The sequence below is a fragment of the Pempheris klunzingeri genome, chromosome 7, assembly GCF_042242105.1.
Source record: "Pempheris klunzingeri isolate RE-2024b chromosome 7, fPemKlu1.hap1, whole genome shotgun sequence".
Taxonomy (NCBI): domain Eukaryota; kingdom Metazoa; phylum Chordata; class Actinopteri; order Acropomatiformes; family Pempheridae; genus Pempheris; species Pempheris klunzingeri.
In genome coordinates, this window is record NC_092018.1 from 22,931,867 (window position 1) to 22,951,668 (window position 19,802).

The 19,802-nt window shown below is 45.2% G+C and overlaps 2 protein-coding genes across 2 annotated transcripts; one reads left to right on the forward strand and one right to left on the reverse strand.

Annotated features, from left to right (window-relative positions):
- Positions 1–1,459: 1,459 nt before the first annotated feature.
- On the forward strand, positions 1,460–4,024 carry tubb2b (tubulin, beta 2b). Its single transcript, XM_070833161.1, has 4 exons — positions 1,460–1,559; positions 2,435–2,543; positions 2,646–2,756; positions 2,846–4,024. The coding sequence occupies exons 1-4, from the start codon at positions 1,503–1,505 to the stop codon at positions 3,904–3,906; spliced, it is 1,338 nt and encodes a 445-aa protein (XP_070689262.1). The 5' UTR covers positions 1,460–1,502; the 3' UTR covers positions 3,907–4,024.
- Positions 4,025–4,191: 167 nt separating this feature from the next.
- bcl2l16 (BCL2 like 16) lies at positions 4,192–6,477 on the reverse strand. Its single transcript, XM_070834207.1, has 3 exons — positions 6,380–6,477; positions 5,682–6,293; positions 4,192–4,803 (listed from the first exon to the last, which is right to left on the reverse strand). The coding sequence occupies exons 2-3, from the start codon at positions 6,162–6,164 to the stop codon at positions 4,675–4,677; spliced, it is 612 nt and encodes a 203-aa protein (XP_070690308.1). The 5' UTR covers positions 6,165–6,293; positions 6,380–6,477; the 3' UTR covers positions 4,192–4,674.
- Between the last annotated feature and the right edge of the window lie 13,325 nt (positions 6,478–19,802).

Below are 19,802 nucleotides of genomic sequence, written 5' to 3' on the forward strand. Positions count from 1 at the left end.
CAATCAGTTAGTGTTCATACACCCCCAGAAAGCCTTTACTAGCCTGCACAAGAACTAATCTGCATAAAAATGTATGGTATGCACAGATACTGTGCTGAAGGCTGGGCAGCTCCATGAAAATCTTATATAAAGGCCTGTACTTATGCACAGAAGTCCGCAACACCCAGCGGGAAAGTATAATTGTCATAGCGACAACATGGGAGGGATGCCCCCCACCACATGTTAGAGACATGGCTGTGGCAACTGTACCGTGTAGCAGCACTGGCGTCACGACCACATTGTCGCCTGGCATTCAGATTAACTATTAATGAGCCCAACTGCCCTCATTCCACAACTCTGCTTTAAAGCACACAATAAAAGCACAAACACAAGCGTAGGCTACTGATTTTTCTACAAACATCCTGTTCTGCTCATTTATATGTTTAAACCTGACAACGAAACTTTTGCATCATCACCGGAATCAAGCAAGATGCTCTGTCTGAGATGGATAAAAGCTGAGTCAGACAGGCTAGGAGGAAAGCACTTTACCGGTAATGGACCACAGAGGTTCGGTGTAATGTATATCCTGTATAAGAGAATTTCCCTATCACTTATTCTGAAGTCATTCATCAAATCTGTCTTGACCGGCACTTCACCATCACACACGATCACTATCAGTGGGCCACTATCAGGCCCCTGCAGGGCTGACGTACCGTTATAGGCCTACTGCTCAGTGTTCACAACCAAAATGTAAATGGTCCACAGTGTGACGATTATTTTCTTTACTTCGTGGCACAAAACTTTAGTCACTGAGACTCTGTGTTAGTCTGATGTCACTGCTTAGAGGTTTCTATCACACACCACAGAGGAAAACAATGGAGTTTTTCACTCCATACAAACTATACTAGGGCTCACAAATTGAACCTGAGAGTGAAATGTGCATTTGCTGTGCTTGGCTGAATTAAAAAACTGTGACTGGCCTAAGAGGCACGTGATTTAAAATCACTGGGGTTCCCACTAGTCAAATTTCTGCTTAATCTCACCATTGTACTCTGATAGTCAGCCACGTGGACTGGGGCTAATTAACAGTTAACTAAGATTGCAGTCTTGTAACTGATCAAATCAAACGATGTTCCACGGATCGACGAAATTAAAACGTTTCATTGTCTTGACTAGGCGTGCGGCGGTGAAAGGCAGAATAAAATCTGTTGTCAGTGTCGCATTCCCACTCCGCCATCATGGGGGAAGTAGGCCAACGTCTACAGATTAGGCGTTAGTCATACATTCGAGATGAATGTGATTGGCAGATGGATTTGACCAATGGCGGATGAGAATTTGACAGTGTCATTGGTCTAAATTTGTGTCTGTTAAGCAAACTTGCGAAAATAAGCCAATAGACATTCGAGTTGAGGAGTAAAGGGCGGGTCCTATTGCTGTATAAAGCAGTGAGTTAGCCGTTGAGTACGCACTTACAGAGAAGAAAGTCATTCATTGAAAGGTCTCGTCTACCCACAGAAGAAAAAATGAGGGAAATTGTGCATCTTCAAGCCGGCCAGTGCGGAAATCAAATTGGTGCCAAGGTCAGTAAAATTGCATTAGCTTTTTTAGAGGTACATGGAGTCATTTTGTTCAGAAACACCGTGTTCTTTGCCCGAGGAGCCGGCGCTTTGTGTCTGTGTGCGTCCCAGAAACCACACCCTGGGAATATCTTTGTGTCCTACTTGATGAATATTGCCTTTCAGCAGTTAATCTAAGCATAGTAAACTTTGAGACGACCTTTGGAGCCTTTATTGCGTCGAAGTATTGCCGTGTGGAACAAATTTAACACTACTTTTGGCATGATTTAAAATCTGCCTAATTTTGTCCCACCGTTGCTGCAAACTCAATAAAAACCCACCAGCGCTAAATAACAATGTAAATGTTACATAGATGATCAACGTTTAACAAAACCCTTGTTTCCTTAAACGTTACTGCAATGCGGAAAAAAAAAAGGAAGTGAGGGTTGACTGATAAAACATGCACCTTGATCCTGTAACCTCGTATGAACGGTATAAACCCTCTAATGTAAGCAAAACAAGTTTCATCGTGATTATTACATTTTAAGAAGCTTTTTTTAATGAATTATTTTTTAGTAACGGTCCGGCTCAATGGGGCCTACTGCGCCGGCTTCTGCCTCAAGTAGGCGGTGTTGGCGGTTAGTGACGTAACCAGGAATTTTCAAATTCATAACCCATGAGGGGCAGCCAATAGGAAGTCAGGGCGCGCGCGCCGAAGCCAGCACGGCGGGAGATTGCTTTTCAGTTGTTAAGTAATCTCTATAAAATCAAAATTAACGAGCGATCAATCAACGGCGAATTAAACGAATGTACATTATCAAATTAATGGATGCATGTTGCTTAGTTGCATTTATTCTATTTTGAATAAGCTAACAAGTTTCACACTTGTGTCCATTTAGTTCTGGGAGGTGATCAGTGATGAGCACGGTATCGACCCAACTGGCACATACCACGGTGACAGTGACCTGCAGCTGGACAGGATCAACGTCTACTACAATGAAGCCTCAGGTAAGTCTGGAGCAGCCCTGATTTTTATTTGCAGACTACTGAAGCCTTAGTTTTCCTGACCTATTTTTAATGCTTTTTTTTCTCCTTTTTTTTGTTTTGTAGGTGGTAAATATGTGCCCCGTGCTGTGCTGGTTGATCTGGAGCCAGGCACCATGGATTCTGTGAGGTCCGGACCCTTTGGCCAGGTCTTCAGACCAGACAACTTCGTTTTTGGTAAATCTGCACACTTGCCCAGCATGTTAACTGCTGCTCTTAATGCACCTGCAGTGCTGTGAAGCTCAATCTTGATTCTTGTCTTACAGGCCAGAGCGGTGCTGGCAACAACTGGGCCAAAGGTCACTACACTGAGGGTGCAGAGCTGGTTGACTCTGTCCTGGATGTGGTGAGGAAGGAGGCGGAGAGCTGTGACTGCCTACAGGGCTTCCAGCTCACACACTCTCTGGGTGGTGGTACAGGTTCTGGTATGGGCACACTGCTCATTAGCAAGATCCGCGAAGAGTACCCTGACCGCATCATGAACACATTCAGCGTGGTGCCATCCCCAAAAGTATCAGACACAGTAGTTGAGCCCTACAACGCCACACTGTCAGTCCACCAGCTTGTAGAAAACACAGACGAGACCTACTGCATCGACAATGAGGCCCTGTATGACATCTGCTTCCGCACCCTTAAACTCACAACCCCCTCTTATGGTGACCTCAACCACTTGGTCTCTGCCACCATGAGCGGCGTCACCACCTGCCTCAGGTTCCCCGGACAGCTCAACGCTGACCTGCGGAAGCTGGCCGTAAACATGGTGCCATTCCCCCGTCTGCACTTCTTCATGCCCGGCTTTGCTCCCCTCACAAGCAGAGGCAGCCAGCAGTACAGATCACTCACCGTGCCAGAGCTCACCCAGCAGATGTTCGACGCCAAGAACATGATGGCTGCCTGCGACCCTCGTCACGGCCGCTACCTGACAGTTGCCGCTATCTTCCGTGGCCGCATGTCCATGAAGGAGGTGGACGAGCAGATGTTGAACGTGCAGAACAAGAACAGCAGCTACTTTGTCGAATGGATCCCCAACAATGTCAAGACCGCAGTGTGCGACATTCCTCCCCGCGGGCTCAAGATGGCTGCCACCTTCATCGGCAACAGCACGGCCATCCAGGAGCTGTTCAAGCGCATCTCTGAGCAGTTCACAGCTATGTTCAGGCGCAAAGCTTTCCTCCACTGGTACACTGGCGAGGGTATGGATGAGATGGAGTTCACCGAGGCAGAGAGCAACATGAACGACCTGGTGTCTGAGTACCAGCAGTACCAGGATGCCACCGCTGAGGAGGAGGGAGAGTTTGAGGAGGAGGGTGAGGAGGAGCTGGCCTAAATCTTCCATTTTTACAAAGCTCTGTCAAATCTTTGCCGTAAAATGTAACGTTCCAAGTCTTTTCCAGTTTTCAGTGTTCTGTCTGCTGTTGATGTTAATAAAAGTTGTGCATATTTGATGTTTGCCTTCCTGGTTTTAATGAAGCACTGTGGAGCACAGGCACTAACTTGAAGAAAAGGTTAGTTTTATTAGAAAATGCACTACACTGTACATAAAGTGTAGCTGCATGACTGGTGTATTGCCAGCAATGAGTTATCTGTAAATTAAGCACTTGTGCTGCGTAGATGACTCCAATAGATTAAAGTTTATTGACCTGTGTAGCAGTGGTGATAACACATCTGGCTGATGTGTATACAGTTAATAGACCTTAAGGACTTTCAGCAAGAGCAGAGCTACAGCACACTTGAGCCTGGTCATCAGCCTGCTCTATAATCCAGACAGGTTCATGTAGATTTACTGCACAGCTGACCAGGAGCTGGGAGCACTCATAATACCAGACCAAAGGTCGTATATTCCTTCAGAAACACTTGAATTTTTGCCAGCATGTGACTATTGGAAAACCTGAAAAACATCACTGGTTTGCCCACATTTGTTCATCTGTTACCACATCAGCTACTCTGTGGTTGACTGTATTATCCTGATGTGCCTGAAGTATATACAGACTGACATGTTTCCACAAAGTAAACGATAAAACAAATGCTTCTGGTTTGTATTTAGCAGCTCAGTCTTGGAGAGTTTGCGGTTGTCGTCACTAGGTGGCGGTGTTGGCTAAGCCATTCTTTTCCATAAGAAGTAGGTGAGGATGCTTATGGCCAATGCCAGCAGTGTCCAACAGCACACCGTCTTCACCTGGCTCTCCAGGCCTCGCTTCTCCCCAAAGCGGGACACAAAGCCGCTCTGTCAGAAACAAGAAGATGAAAGTTTCAAATGAAATAACATTTCAGTTCAATATACTGTGATAGTGTCCTGGACAAAGGGTACACCATTTAAGACCTCAATCAAAAAGTAATTTGGGAGCATTTTCCTTTCTCAAGGCATGAAAGCAGTATTTGATGGAGCAGGTAGGGTGGGGAACTGTCCCAAAATGATGCTTCATTTAAGTTTGAATTGTTATAAATGTTTTTAATTAATGTTTTTCTTTTTCAGAAATTATGGAAGGATTTTTGTCAGGATCTTGTGAAAAATACATGTCAAGTATGGCACAACTTGGATTTTACAAGTCAGAATTCTTCACAGCGTCCTGTCTGTATAAGACAGTCTTAATGTACAGCCTTCAAGGCTGGATTAGCAACCAGGTAAAAGCAGCCAAGTCCACTGGGATTCCCAAAGGCCCCAAGTCCATCATCTCACCGTCAGTTTACTCTTGCAAGAATCTGGTAGAACCTCTACTTGAGCATGCAGGCAACACATTTTTAACAGATGTTTTTTGGTAAAAGTTGGGCTTTTTACCAGGCTCTGATGAAAGATGCTAACCCTAACCCCATCATGGGAAGTGTAGGATCTAGTGTTTTTGGTGCTTGACCCACATCAGGGACTAAAAATGCCTCTGCCGCTTCAGCCTAAACCACTTTTAAAGCCTGTCTCTCTCATGTGCCTGATGTTTATGGAAGTAAAATAAAACCGTTGCCATGAAGGAAACATGATGGAGGCATTTTGCTAGGGCTCAACTTCATTACTTAAAATTGGTATTGTCTTTGTGGTATTGTGTTTAAAATGAGTGAATGCACTTGTTTTATCTTCTCTGTAGATGCACATGTTCACTTGTGCACACTTACCCATCCTCCCTTGTCTCGTATATCAGGGCAGATGACCCTCTGCACGTAGGACCCCACACACTCCTTCAGCTGGGGCAGGACCACCACCATGCGCCTCTCGTGGCAATGTAGAGCCATCTGGCCGGCCAGCACATACACCGACAGCACGGCGCTCCAGGCCATCTCCCTGCGCCGCCCTCCGGGATTCGGGGGGAAGAAGTGATCGTCCAGGATGCTCATGAGCATGGGGCAGGCCGTGCTCTCCGTCACGTCCTGGAAAATGCGAGGCCAGCGTCTGAAGAAGATGGGGAAGCGGTTGAGGAGCTCGTCTCCAGCATGGCGCAGGGCCGCGGTGCAGGCTGTGGGGGCAGGAGCCATGTTTCCATCTGCCCCCCCTGTGGTTACATAGTCTACGTAGTCGTAGGCCATCAGGAAAGCCTCTCTCACCAGCGGATCAGGACTGTTCAGGCCCAGTCCGGCTTCTGGCACGTCAGACTGGCACATGGTTGCCTTTAATTGCCACTTCACTAATCACCAAGCTGTATTCTTAGCAGGCCACAGACGACAGTTCCGTTGGCGCGCAGCATAGCCATTCTCTAAGTCACGTCAGTCTGTCGTGGGGGTGTGGGGGTGCTGTTAATGTGATATTAAAACAAATCACAGTAGGGAGAAGGGAAACAAACATGCATATTACAGGAAATAAAATAATCACAGCTCACCTCCTTCAATAAGAAACACACACGGCACCAGTACAGCATACGGCAGCAGGCGAAAGGGAGCTGGCGTCCACAGTGTGTCTGTATGGTTTATGTTGCTGTCAGACTGGGTCACCCAGTCCCCTTGGCAGCTAAATTTAGAGCCCTTGTTGGAAACTGACACTGATCTCCTACTTCACATGCACGATCATGGCCGCCCTGACACACATCCCACTCCAACACAGGAGGTAAGGAAGAGGAACTATCACAGGCAAAGCGTGATGTTGATGCATTAGAGCTTCCAGATCCTAATCCTCCTGCACATAATAAGAGAGAGACCTGATCCACACCTTTACTGAGACCTGATCCACACCTTTACAGAGACCTGATCCACACCTTTACAGAGACCTGATCCACACATTTACTGAGACCTGATCCACACCTTTACAGAGACCTGATCCACACCTTTACTGAGACCTGATCCACGCCTTTACTGAGACCTGATCCACGCCTTTACTGAGACCTGATCCACGCCTTTACAGAGACCTGATCCACACCTTTACTGAGACCTGATCCACGCCTTTACTGAGACCTGATTCACGCTTTTACAGAGACCTGATCCACACCTTTACTGAGACCTGATCCACGCCTTTACTGAGACCTGATCCACGCTTTTACAGAGACCTGATCCACGCCTTTACTGAGACCTGATCCACGCCTTTACAGAGACCTGATCCACGCCTTTACTGAGACCTGATCCACGCCTTTACTGAGACCTGATCCACGCCTTTACTGAGACCTGATCCACGCCTTTACTGAGACCTGATCCACGCCTTTACAGAGACCTGATCCACGCCTTTACTGAGACCTGATCCACGCTTTTACAGAGACCTGATCCACGCCTTTACAGAGACCTGATCCACGCCTTTACAGAGACCTGATCCACGCCTTTACTGAGACCTGATCCACGCCTTTACTGAGACCTGATCCACGCCTTTACAGAGACCTGATCCACGCCTTTACTGAGACCTGATCCACGCCTTTACAGAGACCTGATCCACACCTTTACTGAGACCTGATCCACGCCTTTACTGAGACCTGATCCACGCCTTTACTGAGACCTGATCCACACCTTTACTGAGACCTGATCCACACTTTTACTGAGACCTGATCCACGCCTTTACAGAGACCTGATCCACGCCTTTACTGAGACCAGATCCACGCCTTTACTGAGACCTGATCCACGTCTTTGCAGAGACCCGATCCACACCTTTACAGAGACCCGATCCACGCCTTTACAGAGACCTGATCCACACATTTACTGAGACCTGATCCACACCTTTACAGAGACCTGATCCACACCTTGACAGAGACCTGATCCACACCTTTACTGAGACCTGATCCGCACCTTTACAGAGACCTGATCCGCACCTTTACAGAGACCTGATCCACACATTTACTAAGACCTGATCCACGTCTTTACAGAGACCTGATCCACGCCTTTACAGAGACCTGATCCACATCTTTACAGAGACCTGATCCACATCTTTACAGAGACCTGATCCACATCTTTACAGAGACCTGGCTTCATCTCAGCACCCTGGATCAAACTACTTCTATTGATGGGTGCAGCGTGCTCTAAACTGACAGAGTTACAGACTCTGGTGAGGAGAGGAGGATGACTGAGGCAGACTCTGTGTTTACATCAGTGAAGCTTGGTGCTCAAACGCAGTCAAAGCATTGCAAGGTTTATCAGGGCATAAGGAGGTGAAATGTTTTATAGGATCAATTCGCCTAAATAAAAAAAATCTCTAAAATAGTCAGGCAGATGTTTGGTTTTGTTAGTCCAGGTTTCTGTCACAGCATGTAAAAAGTCCTGTTTGAGAGTCCAATGTGTCTTTTTTATGGCACTACTAACTATATGCATGGAGAAATATCACTTGATGTGTGAGAAAGTATGTCCTTTTTTTCATTTGGGTGAAGTGACCCTTTAAAAGTACAGCAGGACTTCCACCACAAGGGAGCAGTAATGTATTAGTATAGACAAACAACATCTCATTTACCACAGCATATGTGTGTGGGTGTGTGTGTGTGTGTGTGTGTGTGTGTGTATGTTTGTAAATGAAAATAAGTGTAAAACTTGAATTTCCTCAAAAGGATAAATAAAAAATAAACTCCACACTTTTAAACTCTATAAAATGTATATAAATGCAAACACATTCTAATTAGATTAAATTAGATGTATTTAAATTGTGAGTGGACTAACACTCAGACACGCGGGCTAAATCTACATTGTTCTTTAAGTGTCTCCTCTCCTTTTATGAAATGACTTTTATGCATCACATCGGGATCAATCAAATGCTCCGTGTAAGGCATTTATGTAGGCTGTTAATATACTGATTTATAGCGGAGCGAAGACATGATCAAGTGGTGCCATTAGCAGCTCTGTGTTCTCTGGCCATCTGGCACAGCATATATATTGTGAATGTGCATGGGAGGGAAGATAAGGCTAACCATCCAGAAAGATCCCTAACCCACCCCCTGCACACACACACACACACACACACACTACTTCAGATGATACCGGGAGAGTGAGTGTGTAAAATGGCTACCTAGTTGTTTCTCATTGTTGAGCCAGGGAACAGGGGGAAGTGTTAGTTGATAGAGGCTCCTATCAGGCCTCTCATGTGTTCATGTGGCAACATCTGCAAGCAGAGGAAACTTCCTGTCTCCTCGAAACAGGTTTTGATGTGTCAACGGCTGCATTGGAAAGGAAGGTAGAAAGGAAACGTGCTGTAATTCACCGCTGCTACTTGACAACGTGGAGTAACTAAACTAGCGCTGGGCTAGCAGCTCTAGGAAGCTGGAGCTAAATACTATTTAATATCGGCATGCCAACACCAATGATAATCAATCAATCCATCAATCAATCAATCTTTATTTATATAGCGCCAATTCACAACAGCGTTATCCCAAGACGCTTTCCATAAAGAGCAGGTCTAGACCAAACTCTTTAATTAGAGAGAGAGACCCAACGATTCAGGAATTCAACATGAAGGATTCAAGAATCCCCACATGAGCAGCATCACATATTAGATTGAGCAACAGTGGCAGGAAGAACTCCCCTTGCTGATTTTTAGCAGGTATGATGTTTACCTGCTTCTCCATCTTAGTGTCTAGCATGTCTATTACATTTGCTAATGTGCAGAAGACAGCAAGTAGACAATTAAGGTTGATGGGAATGTCATTAGTTTTCCAAGTATTTGGTCCCAAATCAGTGTGGCTTCAGTGTGTGAATGAGTGTGAAAGAACAGTCTCCTCCAGCTTAGATTCCTCCTGACGTGTGAAAAGCGCTTTGAGTAGTTGAAATGACTAGAAAGGCGCCATACAAATACGGACCATTTTACCATTTAAACCAGATTGTATGGCAATCCATCCAATAGTTGATGTGACATTTCACTCTAAACCACAAATATGGACCTCATGATGTTGCTAGAGATCACCAAAGTCAGTGGGAGCCATGAACGTCTGCACAAAAGCTGACTGACTCGGCTGAAAACCTAAGAATCACTGTTGGTCACAAAATGTTATTCTGACGTGTATATAAGTGATTAATAAAGAACATTCCCAGCAGATTGATCAATAACGAGTACAATCATAAGCTGCAGACCTACAGTTGCAATTCCCTAAATAAATGTACCTTGCTTTAACCTTGGGTCAGGGGATAAGGGTTTCTCCCAACAAAGAACGAGTTCATCAGGACAAGACGGGCCTGTATGGGCACATGCTATTATCGTGATGCTACAGCTACCCCCCCCCCCCCCCCACCACACCACACACACAAAGCATCTGCTATGATTCAATCCACAGCATAACAAACCTACCCTCTCTGCTAATAGAGTAACACAATGAAAATAGTCGAAGAGTTTTTTAACCGAAGGCACAGTGATCATTGAGATGAGGGAAAATGTAACCATTTTTGCAAGGCATAGATGGCGCGGCCCTCTTTCTGCTAAAAAAGGAACAATGCAGTGCATGTTGTGTGTGTTATCTGTGTGTGTCTGTTATCTTTACGCAAACATAAGAGTATCTTTTGCTCTCAGGAAGTGGCTTATCATCATCTACACAGAAGTTGAAATACACTTTGAAGTTCCTACCCATTGCAAAAAAAAAAAAAGAAGGCTCCAATACAAGCTGCAAGGTGACAGAGAAAGGTTGAACGAGGCAGTCGGATGAAAAACCAACCTCCTCCTGCTCCTCCCCACCAACCCGCAGTCAAACAATTGCGATCTACACGCCTCTTTGTTCAGGACTCCCATCAGCCTCGCAGTGGGAGGTGTGGTCAGAAAGAGGAGGAAATTGCTGTGAATTTGTGGGTAATTGAAAACACCTATATCCCCCTGTGTCTCCATCTCTACCTGCTTTAAAAACCTCCACACCCCTTCTTCCTCCCTGGCGCCCACCTTCTATACCAATACACTTCTAATGGCACCCCTTCCCCATCCTGTCCTCCATCTCCCACTGGACTGAATTGATGCAAACGATTGTGCGCCCATTTGCTGTCTGGAGGAGAAGTGACCCACTTGTGTGGTTTGTCTCCTGCCCCACCTTCTCCCAATTGCAGGTATTGATGCCCCGCCATTGTTTCCCCCCTGCCCAGGGGGTGGAGTGGTTTGTGGGAAAATTGGGGAACCCCTCAGGTGTTTGATGGGTTTTATCGATTCGCAGCAGACTTTGCAGCTCCCATTTACCCTCTGCTACGCTGTACAGGCTTTTTAGGCAGCGGCTGTATCTGCTGCTATTGTTAAGTGGTATTATTCTGTTCTACTGATGCATAAGCACACATGTTTTCTCATGTGTGGCTGATCAATGCAGACAGGAGGAAAATGTTGTGGTATTTCTGCACCTCAAATTAAAACTGCTCTGCTTTCAAATGTCTCGGATTAACTGTTACTCAGATCTGTTATAATAGATCCAGAATAGAAAACCATTTTTTTTGTCCAGGATCTTCAAAACTTACACAGTCATCCAGAAGTTATATAGTTCAAATTAACAAAACCTTTACCTTTGGCTTCTTCAATTTTGGCTGTGGGCAATGAAATGTAGAACATGAGGTTGAAGCTGCAGTTACATGTATTGTAATTCGTTTTCTGGAAAAGTCAGCTATAATATGAGAGCAAAGGAATACTACACATCTATCTATCTCTATCTCTCGCTATCTATACATCTATCCATTCATCCATCTATCTGTCTGGCTCTCTATCTATTGCCACAAACTGGCCCATAAACAAACTGAGATTAATTAAGTAAATAACAAAAAACATGGAGTGTGGAGGTCAGAAGAATCAGTAGCGTGGTGTTGAGTATGAAAGTGAAGATGATGTGTGAGTGTAACTAAAGCAGCAACGTAACCACACCGGTGCCTGCAGGGAAGAGGAGAGAGAGAGAGACTGTAGTAGGAGCCACCACTTTATAAACTGTGGACACCGGGTCCCGGTGCTCTCAGTTGACGCTGAAGATCCTCTGCCCCATCCACTACATATTTGAAAAGATGAGCAGTCAGGACAAAGTGGTAGGGAAGGGCAGAGGCTGTTACAGTATGTATTATATTAGCCTACCTCAGGACGAGTGAAACCGCAAATAAAAGAGTCATTAGAAAGTTTGCAAAGGTTCATTGTGGTATGTTTGGAAGAGTTTGATCAATAAAGTTGAGAAGATATACACTTTATTTATCAAGAATAAATCACATTGTCACGATCATTTCATGAGAAGAGGTAAAAAAACATTTGATTCTAACTTTATGGGCAACAGTGTATTATCAAATAAAGTGGCTCCTCCTCCTCCTCCTTTCTTAAATACTCTAGCCTCACTGATAAAAATGGAAGTTTGGGGGAGCTGATTCAACAAGGGCTGCTGCACTGTTATTTTCATTGAGCCAAGTTTCAGTTACAAACATAAAATCAAGGCTTTCCTTTATAATAAAATCATTGATGAGCAGCGACTTGCCAGACAGGGACCTGATATTTAATAATGCTAACTTTAAAGTACTAAAATCATTGTCAGAGGCAGACTGTGGCTGGCGTGTAACGGATCAAATTGGAGACAGCAGTTGTGCGCTTTGGGTAAACTTTCTTTCTTTCAACACTGGAATGGCGGACAGGAGTTAGCATTCCTGACCACAAGGGGAAGCTAGGGTGGAGAGTTTTGCTGGTGATGACCAGTGGTGACCAGGTGTGGATGATGAGATGGTGGAGGTTAGTCAGCCTGAGGGAGTGCCAGATGGAGTAAAATAAGTTGTTAGTTAGAATGAGTGAGCCAAGGCCATCTGGGTGGATCCCATCTTGAAGGAAAAAGGCTGGACGTTTCCAGAAGAGGTTAAAATCTTCAATAAACGCTACATTTTGTGCAATACAGGTAGACTGTAGCCATGTATGGAGGCAGAGTTCGGAATGTATGGAATCAAGGTCCGAGCCATCAACACGTCATCAGATGCCCTGCTGATAAATTAAGGTGGCCGATGGAGGAGATAGAGGCCACTGATATCAAGACCAGGAAGCTCCTCACAATGCGTGGAGGGTTTCATCCCATACCCAGCACCCTGAGATTGTACACCATGCAGACCGGAGGAAGTCAGACATTCCCACTCGATGCCATTTTTGAAACACAAATTATCATGAGCAGCAATAGCCACATAGCACGACACCAAAGCATGCCACTTACAGAAACTCAAGCTTCAAAAATCCAAGGAAAAGGATTTCGGTGTACCAGGCGCGCTGACAGATCTCTGGGACGTGCAGAGGAAAACTGCAGTAATGAGCGCTTAGCACCAAACATGGAGACAAAGTTAAAAAAAGGAAATAACAAGGAACTTGCAGATTACCACTTTAACAGCCTATTGAGATGTAGAACAATCAGCAGCAGCGTGCTCCAATTGGAGCGTACAGAAATAGAGCTGTTGTGTTCATTGTTGTGAAGGAGAGGCAAGGTGAGAATTGACTCTCCAGTGCAGAGAGCAGGCTCTCCATGCCAATAACCACCTCTTCACTCGCTCCTCTTTGACACCAGCGTTCACCCACTGGAATATGTATCCCTTTCAAAAGCATGCTGCCTTCTCTCCAAATATTTAATTTTCAACTTGAGGTGTACCTCTTGTTTATATAACAAAAGCCTCCTCTCAATTAGAGCACCTGGGGGTGGGAGGAAGCGAGGGTGCATATCTGTACAGCCATACCCCCCCCTCTCTCTCTCTCTCTCTCACCCTCTTTTCTCTCTCTAGTCCTCTCAAACTCACTCATTTATGAACACTCACACACACCAACACTCACACACACACACACACACACACACACACACTGTGCACACTCTCCAGCTCCCTTTCTCACACTCTCTCTCTCTTGCTGCCTCGCCGTTTTGGAGATAATGAGATTAAAAATCTATTTTTGTCAGTCAGTTACCTGCAAGTGATGCATTAGTGGAAACGTTCACAACACTATTACTTAAATGAACGGGATTGGATTTGCTTTCCCCGTTTTCCCACTTTTGCTCACACTCACAGAGTTGTTAGCAGAGGCTTATCTCACTCACCTGGCCATATTTGTTTTAACATTATTGAGCCTCGACCTCAGGAACTTAGAGGGTAATGGTGTGTCACTCATGGTTCACTGACTCAGGGGACTTAGAGGAGTTGTAACACTATGATATTGAGTTGTTCATACAGGTATAGAGGCGGAGGGTGGAGTGGGTGGAGGAGTGGGTGGGAAAACACTTTGGTAAACTCTCGTTTAATGCTTGTAGAAATGCATCCAAATTATTTCTTGGATGAAGGAAATGTGGGCATCTATTTTGTTCACACGCTGCATCACCTGGACTGAAAAGCCGAAACCCTGTGTTTAAATAACAAAAACAAGCAGCATAATATATTTCATAAACATGTTTCATAGATAGGTAGTTTGGTTGTTTGTTGAGTCCAGCCCACAAGGACTTATAAGACACCAAAAATGCAACTGCAGACAAGAACAAAACCTTTTACATATAACAAACAGGACAAACAGAGAACTTTGTCTTTTCTACCAAACTCTGCAAAAGAAAATCTGCCACAAAACGGCTCCCTTCCTAAAACATAATTCTTTTATAATCGTCCAGCCAGAAGAACTCATCAGAAAAGAAGGATATATTACTTTGGGCTGTTTGGTTTGTGTTGGTGCAAACCAGTGCAGATCTTTTATTGCCAAGCACCTAATTCAGCCTAAATTGTGACCACAGCAAAACTAACTCAGGAAACTTAACATGAAACCAATATGTGTGTGCCAGTTTCACATGAATACTGCCCTGCACCAGTGCTGCAGTTGTTGCACCACTGTCTGCCTTTTTTTTTTTTCCCAGATATGAGTTCCTTATTTATTTACTTATTTCACTGAACAAGTAGTTTATGATGTCAGTTGCTTAACAGTAGAAGTAATTAGTTACATTCCTCATTATGTTACAATTCTCCAAAGCCTCCACATCACATTGCCAGTATTTAACACAAGTAGAAATAGAAAACAAGATAATTGCAGCTAGCCATCGGTCTGGACCAGTCTGGTTTGGACCATCAACAGTTAGCAGCCTAGCTAGACCCTAAAGTCATTCAAATCCAGTCCTGAGCATCGCAGAGCCAGCAGGTTCACCTATTTGATGATCAAGCTGCGGCCACTTGACATTATGACAAGTTGTGATGGTTTGTTCTGCTTTGAGGTAATGCATTGTATTAGTATGAGCGTTGGGCAGCAAGCTGTGCAAACAGAGCCGGCAGGATGTGCTGGGATTGATCTGAGGCTAAAGGTGGGGAAGTGGTGCCAACAGGTCTGGACCCCACAGAGTGGAACCAGTCAAATTTGCCATTATTTGAGTTTAAACTAAGCAAAGGTTAATGGAGTTTGTGACTTTGGGAATGTTACTTTATTGTTGTTGTGTTTGATGTTTTAAGGGAGAATTTATTGGTGAAAAGAAGCAGTGATTGCTGCATGCACAGTCTTGTGGCTGTTTTTAACACCATTACTTTACTGTCCCATGCACCCTGCCCAGCGTTCTATTCCTAAATTTGATGGCATCATCACGTATCATCTACTACACATCTAGCAAACAACTACGAATCTGTATCAGCTTCTGTAAATATTATTTGTGAGTGTATCACAGTATGTATTACAAACACATAGTAACAATGCCATTTTTCAGATGTGAGTTTTTAATAATGATTGCCAGTGGCTCAAGAAGACTTTGAGACGTAATGAGAAATAAGCCCCGTTACAGGAAATGGATTTCGTTTTATAACTTGTGCTGAGCTACGTCAGAAATCACTAAAATCACAGATTTTGGACACTTGAACTTGAAGCATTTAAACAAATTGTGTGAGCATTGTGGGATTATTACTGAAAAGTAATGTAAATGCCATGGACGTACAAATTTTGTTCCATAGGCTATTTTTCTAATCATGTGCTCTGAATCTGCAACTCTCTGCAAACACGTAGCCATGTCATCTTTAATAAGGGGTTGCGTTGACAGCTTTTTTTGCACTACCCCGAATGCCCCCCCCAAAAATCTACCAATACAGGCTTTGACAAAAATGCTCAATGCTGTGACCTTCACAAGCAAAATTCCATTTATCTCAATTTTTTGAACTGAGACACAAATCTCAAACACGGATATCTTAAAATTGATCATTAAAACAAAAAGGATTTGCATGACTAGAGGTAATTTGTAATTTGGGTGTACTAAGTCTACATCTCTGACTCAGCCCACATTCCCTCGCTCCGCCCCACTACACACCCTAGCCCCTACCCACAATTTTCAGCTACTAGCCAAATATCAGCACCTAGCTGGGCGATCACTGCGTCTGTCATACTGATCAACAACACTGTCAGCCCCATTCCGTCATGTTACACTGTGGGAAAGTCAAACCTTCCTGATTACACTTCAGGCTCTGTCTAAAGGCTCACTCCAGTATTTAATTTTCCTAATCTCATGCATGAATGTTGCATACAACTTCTCAAATGAAGGCCTTAGCCAAGGGTTTATTTATAATGCAGCCATTAAGGGAAGGCTTAGGAATAAGCCATACCTAGAGTTTTTTTTTTTTTTTTATGTTGGTGCAGAGAGGTGCAGTTTAGGTTTCATGTTATGAGTTCAGCTTAGGTGGTCTCGGGTGTTAGTGGAGCCATGGGCTGAGCGGGCTGCTAGGGGAGCTTAGCTGGGAGGGAGCCGCTATCCTGCTGCCTCACCGAACAGCAAATCAAACCAGATGGGCTCATTTATGGCCAATTAACAGTGTGCTGTGAATGGAGCGCCACTGACTCACCTAGTGTTGTTGTTATTATTACAGCTTTTATCTGAGCTCAAGAGAAACCTGGCGGCTACTAAGTTTGGGTTTTGATGCATGTTTAATCCCAGGTGGTGAAGAAAGTGGAGACCTGGTCCTGAGAACTGGAACAGAGGTGGAGTGTGATGACTCTGGGAATGTTGACTATTACCTGTGACTGTGCTGTATGACGCACACATTTGGAGAGGCGTTGAAAACTGCATGCACTTGGACCAGAAGTGAACAAGAAAACACAAAACTGCTTCTAACTCTATATGGCCTTTTCTCATGCAAAGCTTCCACTGCGGAGACAAGAGTGTCCTGTTACTGAAAGGGGGGATCGAGTCCCACGCAGGAATGTTGCTCTTGCCACCCCCCTTTTTCATCCCCCTCTCACTCTCCTCTAATCGTTCCCTTCATCACTTACTTGGCCTTTGCCTGACTCCCTCTGTGATGGTCCACTTCACTTTGCTCATAAACAATGCCTCCAGCCCCTTCCACACCTTCATATTTCTGCCTGTCTACAAGCTCCAGCCTCTCACTGCCTGCCTACCTCCCAGTCATATCAGACCTTTTAAGAGTAATTAGTTGAGGGACTGCAGCACAGCGAGAGACTTCCCTAATTTGTCCCCAACTCTGGGAGAAGGAGAAAGGTAAGGTAAAGCTGTGTTGGTAGGAGCCTGCTGAGATAATGACAGACTCATCACACATATCCGAACAAAGCCAAGATGTGTTGGAAAAAAAAGCCTTTTTGTTGCCTACATTGTGTGCAACCAGCGTCAAAAGAGAATGGCATGAAAAGGAACAAAAAGAAATAAAACCAGATGCTGCATGCATCTATTTTCTGAGTACATACTGGGGTTGAATGCTGTTCAAATCAATGCAATTACAACTATGACAAGACTGGAATTCTTTGGGAAGGTTGTTGCTGCCCCCAAAATACTGGAATTTACCTCTGAGCAGGGGTGTTCTCTTATTGAAGAGGGAGTCTTTTTCGGCGCAGTGTTATGTCCCAAGGGGTATCAGCCACCAATGACAGCTCAGCGTCATTTGAAAGCCTCTCAATGAAAACTCCTACCTCTAATTGTCCCTGCAATGCTTATCAACGCAGCCAATCCCAACTAGAGCGGAAAGACAGAGCAATTTTCCCATTACAGCAGGAGCAGAAAATGGAGGAGAGACGAGGAGACGAGGGAGCCCAGCGTCTCCAGAGAGCGGTGCAGATGGCTTCATCTCTGGGTTTAAAAACACAGGCAGGAAGGATGGGGGGGGGGTGAGGGACGCCGCACACGCACACTCACAGCCACTAGTAATGTCCTTGTGCACAAATACACGCAGTCACGTACACAGGCAGACACGACTCGTGCACTCTGACAACATGCAATCAATTAGCTTTTAACCTCCTTTCTGCAGCCAGTTTCTCTCAAGGCCACAGTCACACGGAGCGGCAGCCATGGAGAATTCATTTCAACGAGCACTGAGATCATAGCTGTTTTAAGCTCGCCGACCCCCCTGCCACGGTCATAAGAGAAGCACACTTCAGTGCAGTCCGTCCTGTACTTTTATTCCCCCACAGCCAGAGCAGAGGCTCCACAGACATTCGCATGTTCAGTTCTCCTCTCCCAATATGGGGATTTACATTAAACTCGAGGAAGTGAAAGCAGAACGTCCTCCTCAGTCTGCGGTTGTCAGAGCGCAAGAATGCAGCGCCACTGTGCTTGGATGGTTATGACAACAAATGGCATCCTGATAACATCACACGGACCAGGATTAAACCTGAGCGTAGCCCGGCATCCCAGCAGTGATGAGATTAATCTGTTTACCTGCTCTTTTGAAGGAATGTTTATTCAGACGCATGCAACTGTGTATACAGTTCATCACAGGAGCCCAGGTTAAAAATGATACAGTGAGTGTTTCATGCATGCGTGTTTGCCAGAGAGATTGCCTTTACTAAACTCTCCCCTTATTATCAATGCAGACATCTTTAAGTGTCTGCTGTCTGGCTCCAGTAGGCTTATCAGTTCCTCATTGGCTTATGCAATTACAGAAAACACACACACAAGTGTGTAGCCAGCCATGCACTCAAATCCATGCTTGTGTGCACACATACACACATGCAAAGAGGCATTTAGCAGCCCAATTAAATCCAAAATAGATCAACTTCACCTCCTCGAGGCAGCAGAGTGGCTACACAGGCCATTGCAGTCTAAGACTTAATCCTAAGAGACAGCAACACCTATATGCTTGTTTTATTACAAAGATCCATCATGGCATTAACCTACCAGCTCAGAAATGGTTCTGTGTTTCAGCTCTCTCCTATTCCTGAGGTCATGACCAGCAGAATAAGCAAACAGAGCAGTAGATGAGGCCCAAGACTGGTGGAGGCTGTTGCCCTGATCTCTTATCTGGCAGCACATTTGCTAGCCTCTACTGTGAATAGAAAGCTCAGTTCTATGGCAGATAAAGTCAGAGGCACACTTACTTGACAAACCTCAAACTGTCAGGTTTGTGATCCTCCACACATCCAAGAGTTCAACAAACCACTAAGGGGCCACATTGTCTTCCAGGCTCTCTCGGTCTGTTTGCCCCCCCCCTCCAACTACCACCGCACAGACACACATCCACGGCCTCCCATTGTAGTGGCTGTGCAGGTGTATGGGTGCTGATAAGAGGCACAGGTGCCCCGTGGTTCATCGAGGTGAGGTTTTGTTGGGCAAGCTCTGCCCTCGGCTCTACACTGGCATTTCCAGCTGCGGGAGGTTCTACCGAAGAGGGCAGAAGCAACATTGCTTATCAAGCTGGGAACTGAGGACCAGGCACCCAGCAGAGCCACGGGGACTTGAACTCCTAGCCTGCGTCCCAGCATCTCGCCCCAACGTCATCTGGCTGTGGGACCTTGCTTGAGTCAGGAAAACCACAGGCCACCACTCTCAGGGTGACACTGAACAACCCCCTCCCTCTCTGTATCAGCGCTGGACACCTCTCACCCTGCTCTGCAATGATATCTCTGTCTGAAATGCCAAACCACACACACACACACACACACACACACACACACACACACACACACGTACACAAAACACATATAAACCACACACTGACATTTCAGCTATA

What these genes read in the sequence shown, in the direction of transcription:
- bcl2l16 (XM_070834207.1), bottom strand. Translation starts at nt 6,164, where the DNA reads ATGTGCCAGTCTGACGTGCCAGAAGCCGGACTGGGCCTGAACAGTCCT. An exon ending in TACGAGACAAGGGAGGATGG is followed by an intron (nt 4,804 to 5,681) that starts GTAAGTGTGCAC and finishes TGTTTCTGACAG; the next exon opens with AGCGGCTTTGTGTCCCGCTT.
- tubb2b (XM_070833161.1), top strand. Translation starts at nt 1,503, where the DNA reads ATGAGGGAAATTGTGCATCTTCAAGCCGGCCAGTGCGGAAATCAAATT. An exon ending in CTACTACAATGAAGCCTCAG is followed by an intron (nt 2,544 to 2,645) that starts GTAAGTCTGGAG and finishes TTTGTTTTGTAG; the next exon opens with GTGGTAAATATGTGCCCCGT. An exon ending in ACCAGACAACTTCGTTTTTG is followed by an intron (nt 2,757 to 2,845) that starts GTAAATCTGCAC and finishes CTTGTCTTACAG; the next exon opens with GCCAGAGCGGTGCTGGCAAC.